Source organism: Solanum pennellii, chromosome 2 (genome assembly GCF_001406875.1).
Source record: "Solanum pennellii chromosome 2, SPENNV200".
NCBI lineage: Eukaryota > Viridiplantae > Streptophyta > Magnoliopsida > Solanales > Solanaceae > Solanum > Solanum pennellii.
In genome coordinates this window covers 39,650,230-39,658,722 of record NC_028638.1, presented here as the reverse complement: position 1 = coordinate 39,658,722, position 8,493 = coordinate 39,650,230, and the positions used below count along the sequence as shown (strand labels likewise).

The window sequence follows — 8,493 nt, the reverse complement described above, 5'->3', positions numbered from 1 at the left end:
ACTTTGTAGTTCTCGTGGTTATATATATGACATTTCGGTGGTATGACTTTCCAACCACGTCTACTTTGAATTACGAGTGTGAACTAATCTTAAATGACCTCATTTAAGTAAATACTTACAGTTTGCGTGTCGATGACAATGTCCTTAAGAATATTTCACTTGATTTAGGTATATATTTTTGGATTTAACAAGCTCTTCTATATCAAATATGAGTCAAAAGATTTAATTAGAAATAAATCCAACACATTTATAGAATATGTGGGAGAAGAAATTTATCTTCATCTTCACCTTATAAGGAGAAAAAACTACCATTAGTTATATACATAATTATATAACTAGATATAGACAAGATGATGTGACACATCTCTATGGTCTAGAAAATTATTACTATTTTTTATAGTATATTTTTTTGAATTTCTTACCTCTTATTTTCATTGATCGATTCGTTTGATAATTAAAAATTATTACATCTAAATAAATCTCACGAGTTATGTAAAACCTCCATATCTTCGTAGTCTCACTTAAGCTACATGTTACCTTAATTCCCTTCTACATAATTCTTGTATCAATCTATAAATAACAATCATGTATGGAGTTACTGGATGTTTATTTTCATTTTCTCCTTCATTTTAATTAGTAACTTTTTTCCTGTATTTTTTTCAACGCTAATGTTGTCACACCCCGGGCCTACACCCTGGGTGGGACTGGCACTCGAGAACCATTGCTTACACCAAGCGAATCCTAAGGGGTAGCTTGACTGGTAAAGGCCTGAGGACAAAGTCCTTCAGGTCGCCTGTTCTAGCCCTAGCAGGGCCAATGGAGGCATTACAATCCGGCCGCGTCTCCGGGGCCCCGTGGAACTAACCGTGGTGCACCTGCCTGGAAACAGTGGGACCCGGTGGGTACAACTAGTCGGTTTCGCAAAGCGATACCTGAAAACCACAGAAAAAAAGAATCTTTAGCCTGACTTACTTACTTAGGGGAAGACTTAAAGCATTACGAACAAAATTCAAATGCTAACTAACTCAACTGTCTTGAACTTAAAAAAAATGCTTTAAAAATAAATATTGAATTTAGCCAAAATGGACATTCAAATCAAAACATAAGTCGATAACAAAATGATGACGAATGAACTAACGTTTGATTGACTATCTATGAAGCCTCTAAATCTAAGATGGATGTTGAGACAGACCCCACAACATCCTAATGAACTAAACTAATATTGAAAGCAATAAAAATGGATCCCCTGGAAAGGAAGGAGGCTCACCAACAAACTCATAACTGCTCACTGGATCAACGGTGCACTGGATGTCGATCCTAGTTACCTGCGTCTGCATCAATAATACGATGCAGACCAACTGGAATCAGTATATTGAAGTACGAGTATGTGAGTTGGAATGCTAAAACAATTGAAAGAGATTCTAAATAAACAGTTACCTTGAATCTTCTCAACTTATGAATATTAATTAACTCATTCCAATATAAGGAAGTTTAAAGACATGTGCATCATAAAGAAAAACTGTTTAAAACATGGTTTTCAAATCTGTGTGTATGCAAAGATAAAAATAACTCTAAGATGTATGTAAAAAGACAAAATAAACTGATGTCAATTTATAATCATAATAAAAGACATACATGCTTCATCTTAAAGTCTACTTGTGCATTGCATGAATGAAGTCCCAGACCCTCATTCATACTAAGCAGAACCCATTGAGGAAACATGCAATTACTGCTAAGAGAGTTTCTCTAACAGACAATCATCACATAAAATCTATATTGATGATACAACAATTTACCTCACGATGCGAACACATCCTATACTCGACCAATGCTATAAGACCTGAACTGCCTAATGGATCCAGTAGTATATTGTGAAAAATGTTCATCTAAAAAGTATGACCCTTTTCTACCCATGTGGCTATATGGTTTATGGGGGCTGGGAGTTATTTGAACTCTTTCCCATATCGGTGCTCAATACTACTCCCAAAATATGCTATCTCTTATGTCAAGAAAACATACTTCTTCTTTGATTTGAGATTAGTGTTAAAAAACTTAGCTCAAACACTATCTTGTAAAAATATTTTTCCTCTCTTGCTTCATTTAGAAAGCAATACTCTTTTATGAAAACTAGCCTGAAGGCACTTTGGAAATCTCAGTCTCCGTTCTTATTTAAATGTGAAAACATTTCAAATCTCTTTGCGAATACATGATCCCCATATACTTCGACTTTGAAGAAAAGATCTTCATATCTGAACTCGTAGCTTAACATTGAAACTAAAGTCTTAAAAAAAGTTAAAACGTTTGTGAAAGACTTTTGAAAAAGTTTAAGAACTTATCTTTACTTAACTCTTGACTTCTCTTTGACTTTGATCTTAAATTCTCTTGACTTGACTTTTAACTGATCTAAGTTGACTCTTAACTGATCCTTTAATTGAATAGTGGATTCAAAGATTATGATTTGTGTTTGGAAGGACCTCATGTTGTTTAGCAATGATTTTATATAGCGAAACATGAGAAAAGATTGAAAATCAATATTTGAAGGTGGGTCCACGACACAGGGGCATATTTAAATTTTGGTTGCTAAAACGTCTTTTGAGGCGAAACACCTCGTGTTAGCTCTGTGACGCAGAGCAAAATTTTCAACTTTGGGGATAGGTCGCGCAACGCGCTCCCATGCCCAGATTCGCCCTTTCAAATTTCTTCTTTGTTTTTTCTCCCAATTAACTTAATCACGATTCTTTTTCTATAATCACTTTTAGATAAAGATACCCAACAACTGTACTGCAGAACCTAACTCGAAACGGCTCAATAATGCGACGTAATAAACTCGGAAACATCCCAACTCAGTCAAATTCAATAACATAGAATTCAAGAATAGATATCAAATTCATCAACATTAAATTTTCTTTAGGACAAATCTAAACTGAAATAAATATTCATTGCTCGTGGGAGAGCGATCCCAACATTATGGAAGCCTCACATATCTGATCCAAGCAAATCCTTAGCGAAAACACCAACTTTCTTGATTGATCTTGATGACATTTCCCCCTTTTTTCCTTCTTCATTTCTCTTCTCCTTTCTCTTTAGCCCCTAGCATGAACATTCTAATTTTTCTAAAATTGACTAAGCTTAGTCTTGACCCATATTAAACTCCTAAAAATGGAGTAAAATAATAGGATAGTTCAAAGACTAAAATACCATTTAAAATCCCGGATTTGGACGTTTCTTTTATACAACAACACAACTTCCAAAGGGCGTAAATCATTCATACAAACTTAAAATCTTGCAAACTTGGCGGCATTGAAAAGACTGTTCCAAGATATTTTCAACCATATCTAGAAGTACCTCTAACTCATCCTGAGCTAGAAGTTATGATTGTTTGAGTATGACCAAAAACTCACTTGAACTTACTTAAAATTTTCCAGATTACCTTACACTATTCAAAATTAATTATTTTGAGATTTTACACTTCCTTTTAGTTCTTTCTAATTGCGATATGCTACAAATGTATTAAGTAATTAAAAGAAAACACATAAACAAAGGTGATGTGTAGATATGACTATTGCTTTGATGAATATTGAGTTTAAAATGAGCATGATAAACAAACACAATTTCTGTCTTGGACTACAAATCAAACAAACACCTATTGATTTCCAAGGGGCAGTGTAGCCTTTCTAAATGAGAAAAAAGGTGAAATTGTTAAATAGGGAAGGTTGAAGTTTTCTCTGGCTCCTGAGGCAACAAAATTTGAATCCCACTTTTTGATATATAAAATGTATATGTTTATTTATCAAGGTCCTTGTTGTAGAATTCGCCGCAAGTTTTCCTCTTTATAAAATTTTGTTATATAATAGTTGCGAACTAAATTAGTGAATATGCGCCCAGTACCTTGCTTTGTTCCAACTTAGGAGTAGAGTCGCCAGGATTTTTAAAGTTCCAGTTTTCTCTAAGTGGGTAATTTAACGATCTTTTTCAGTCACTCTCCGCAACATAATCAATGTATCTTTTATATAGTTGAGGTTATTTTTTTTGCCCATGTAATGGAATGTGTTCATGGTTTATCGATTCTTATTTTTTCTTCATTGGATAACCTTTAATAATATGTGGTCACCTTTTTCATCCTCTTGTATTAGTTTGATATCTTTTTGTTGTTATTCCTTATTAAGGCTTGAGCGTTGCTCATCCATGAGCACATTTTTTACAATGCTTTGGGCCTTGTTAGGTGATTCCATCACGAAGGAGATAGTGAGAAATTAGTATTTCTTTTTCTCTTCTGGTCACTCAGCCCCAATTAATTCTAATCCTCAGTTATTTGGTGGGGTTAGTAGATTTAGGTCTCGATAAAAGGAACACGATAACTATTTTAGGACGAAGGCAATATTAAAGTAAGTGATAAGGTAGATTTTCTCTCTCTTGTCCCATCGTTACTGATAACTTTTCACAAAGCTGAAAAATAGTAATTCATTTCCTAGTAAATAGTAGATCACTCGAAAAAATGATTTTAAAATGTATAAGCCAAAATCAACCAAGAGTAACATAATGTTTACAATATAAAATGCTTACTAGAGGACTTGAAGAATACATATACTTGCTGTCACAAGAAGAACAATTTATGCAGTCAATCTTTTTAAAGTAAACAAATATAAGGTCTGCATAACATCTTCCTAAGACAAACTAAAATAGCTAGAATGCAATCCAAAGAAATTGTAGCTAATTTATTGCAAGTAATGGGGTGTTGGGATCTTCTGAACCTGTAAAACATTTTCAATATGACCCTGAATCAACTTTAAGAGACAAGTTTCATCATTAGCTATCTTGTTATGTTTTTGAAATGCAGCCCATCCTCCTATTTTATGATAACCATACTACTAGTAGACTCTATTTCCACTCCCAGTTCTACTCCATTTTCATTAACCAACCTCATATTCTTCATGTTAATTAGGTCTATACTTTGGGCATATCTCATAGGGATATTTTAATAAACATATAGTCAATCAATAAACTTAATAAATACTTCAATCCGATAGTGATGTAAAATAGTATACTCAGCAATTCGACGATGCGATCTTCCATGGATAACATAAAACTCATCAACTTTAGGTATCAAAATATCGTATTTGATGCAAAATTTAGATACCTCATTCATGAATGAATCCCAACCTTCATCCCTAAGTTGTTGTAATCGATTCTTTTCCACTCCAACTAGTGACATATCATTTGCAATGTCATTCTCTTTCTTTTGAAAAGCAACATTTAAATCATTTGTAATTGTTAAAACAATGCGCGTGAAATGCAACATGAAGACAACATCACATGTTAACATGCTATAAGATATCCTTTTACCCTACATTTCTCTTCAAAACGAGCATTAACAACAATAACATCAATTACATAAATGATAGGACCAAACATGATAATATAATTGTTAAAAGATTAGTAATGAGATGCCCATCTAGTATCACCTTCTCTTGCAAGACCTAATATGATTCAAGCCCGTACTAGTTTAAAGTTCACATTTACGTAATGCCTTTTCAATTTCTTTTGCTTGAGCTTCGCAAATTTTATCTCTACGATTGTAAGAAGCTCCTACTATATTATGTAATCTGAAACCAATAACAAAAGTTCTTGCACATCATCACATAATTTATAAATAGCAACAAGAGTTGAAGTTGATGAACAAAGCAATGAATAGAATGAACACCTTTACTTTCTTGTTGTATAAATTTTTTCAACCCATTATATTATCACCTTGCATATTACTTTCTCCATCATAACATTGTCCACGTATATAAGATTGACTTTCAGAATGTTGAGCAAGTAAATCAATAATTCCATTCTTTAAATAAAAAACAGTAGTATCACAAACATGAACAATACCAAGAAATCATTCCATCATCCTATGCTAGAAATGTAACAACTGGCTTCCTTCAGAATAGCGAAACATACATAGAACTTCAATTAATAAAGCAACCAAGGCCTCACAGACAATGCCACAGTAATTCAAAAGAGGGGATAAAGAAAAGAACCTTGTTTAACACTACTCGTAGATGATCCATAAAATCAATAACATTATATTGTTCATATATCTAATAGAACACTTCACTAGTAATTTGAAATATCTTCAGAAACCATAACTAATAAGAAATAGCCAGAAACTATTGCATATATGCTTTAACCATATGACCACATATTTTTCGGACTCATCATCTGATTCCTCAGAAGAGACATTGGTATCTGTGTCAGTAGTTCCAATCCCAGCTGCTGCTTCTCAGTTTCCATTTGGGATCACCTCCACCTCACTGCTCTTCTTGTTTGATTGTTTTGCCTGTAACAAAATAATACTCCTATCAATCATCAAATTAGTTGCATTCAACATAGATTTCCGACATCTTAAGCTGGAGTGGAAACACTAGAATTTTATAAAGATTATGCTCCTGAAGCATGAGTTTTTGTAGTTTGTCTCAATGAGACCGATGTTTCAATCTTTCTAAAATATTGTTGGTACAGGCAGTGAGAATTCTAACCACACAATAAACTTGAACGCTACAATTGAAAATATATTTCATGGTGGATTAACCAAAATTCATAAAGACATTGGCAATTCATTAGAGTATTATATAAAAAGGAATTCTTTAAGCTATTGATTGGTTCAAGGGATTATTTGGGCTATCCTTTTATAGATTTTGAGGTTAAACCTATCTCGTATTTGATTGGAAGTATTACCTAAGATCAGTGTTATTTCTATACCAAAATTCTGGTATCACTCGACTCAAATAAAAGTGGGACTGATATAATCCCTAGTTAGTTTACCGGTTCCAATGTTGGTCGTGCTCCTCATAGCCTTCACTCATTTCTTGAAATAGATATCCAACATGCAATGTATTACTACTTAATGAATTCACTTAATATCTAATAAATCAGTTATGTATGTTTATTTACCTTGCTCAATTACATTAGCATTAGCTTGAAGGTTAACTGGAATATCTTCCTCGTTTACATTAGCATTTGCTAGAAGGTTAATTGGATTATCTTCCTCTTCGATTACATTAGCATTAGCTTGGAGGACTGGAATATCTTGCTCTTGTTCATCTGATTCAGCCTCTTGATCTATTGGATATTCAATTTCTGTTTTACTCTGATCATATATAGCGACAACAGAGTGAGAACGTGGGTTATATGTGAAGACTAATAAGCTCCTGATGCTTATTGAGTAATAGGCACAGAAATCATTCCATCCTTTGGCTAGCCAAATTTGGCCTTGAGAATTTTCCACTTCAACCTCCCATGCTTTTCCATGGGGAGCCTCAAGAAACACGGGATTTAACATGTTCTTGCAATGTCTTTCGGCAAACACTACTGGAATCCTCTGTGTGCAAAAAAATTTTGAATTCAGTTTCATACAGACAGATCACAGACATATATAATTAGTTTAACATATATCTTGGACCGAACACACAGAAGACAATACATAATACACGTCTATGTTAACCGATATAATGACTTGTAGGTCTTGTGAATTTCTTACCTCATTAGCTAGCTCTTTTTGTTGAAGTAGGGAAATTATTTTACCTGATATCAAAGTGATATACATCCTTATATATATTCAACTTTTGACTAATTACTTCTACATGTACTAGCTACCTCCTATTAACATATCCTTATATTTGGTTTATCAAATGTTGAATCCTCCAAATATCTATCATTGGGCGTGAAAGGAATGTGTTTTTTATCGAGGGAATTAAATTTTCTTCTTACATGATCATTTTGATAAATTCTCATTCAATTAGACCCATATAAAAGTATTGTAATTGTTGGATGTAAATCAATAGTTAACAAGGATTGAAATTACACTTGCACTAAAAAGAATTGGGAATCTGCGAGCAAAACCAAGATTTGGAGGGAGAAAAAGGGGTGGGTGCTCCTAGGGAGGTTAAAAAGAGAAAAAAAATAAGATTTGGAAAATGAAGAAAGTACTTACCAGACGGCATAATTCATCTGAGGAAGTGATGATTTGGATGAACTTAGGGTTGTTGGGAGAAGAGTTCCTAAAGGAAGAGCCATGGAACTTTTTTTCCATGACAGGTGTTGAGCAATGGATGGGAAAGTGTTCAGGAATGATTTTTATAGGAATTTGATGCACGAATTACGAGGATAGTGCAATATATGTGTCTCACAAGGACTGTCATATCTGACTCACCTGATGTGTGTGACTGACTCACGAGGACTGTTTTTTATCCGAGTCACATGATGTATGTAACTGACTCACGAGGAGTGTTTAATGTACAAGGCAAAAGAAATAGTGTTTAACCAGATTATGAAAATCTGTCTTTAAAATTTTTTCAAGCTTCAGCGCTATTTTTTTGGTGGAGTTTCACTTTCACTCACAAAAGTTTTTTATTTAAAAGTAATATACATATAAAAACGTAACTTCATATTTACAAAATTGCAATTGTGCATGCTTTGTCCCAAAAAATGTGTTCATAAAAAATGTGA

At 33.5% G+C, this 8,493-nt stretch overlaps 1 protein-coding gene across 1 annotated transcript; it reads right to left on the bottom strand.

Annotated features, from left to right (window-relative positions):
• Positions 1-825: 825 nt before the first annotated feature.
• LOC107010007 lies at positions 826-8,077 on the bottom strand. The gene is made up of 4 exons (XM_027914191.1): positions 7,979-8,077; positions 6,940-7,366; positions 1,326-1,400; positions 826-932 (listed from the first exon to the last, which is right to left on the bottom strand). The coding sequence occupies exons 1-4, from the start codon at positions 8,075-8,077 to the stop codon at positions 826-828; spliced, it is 708 nt and encodes a 235-aa protein (XP_027769992.1).
• Between the last annotated feature and the right edge of the window lie 416 nt (positions 8,078-8,493).

Coding starts and splice junctions, on each gene's coding strand:
- LOC107010007 (XM_027914191.1), bottom strand. CDS start 8,077: ATGGAAAAAAAGTTCCATGGCTCTTCCTTTAGGAACTCTTCTCCCAAC. Junction 1,401..6,939: donor TGCTAATGTAATTGAGCAAG/GTAAATAAACAT, acceptor CAATTGTTTTAG/CATTCCAACTCACATACTCG. Junction 933..1,325: donor TATTATTGATGCAGACGCAG/GTAACTAGGATC, acceptor TGTGGTTTTCAG/GTATCGCTTTGCGAAACCGA.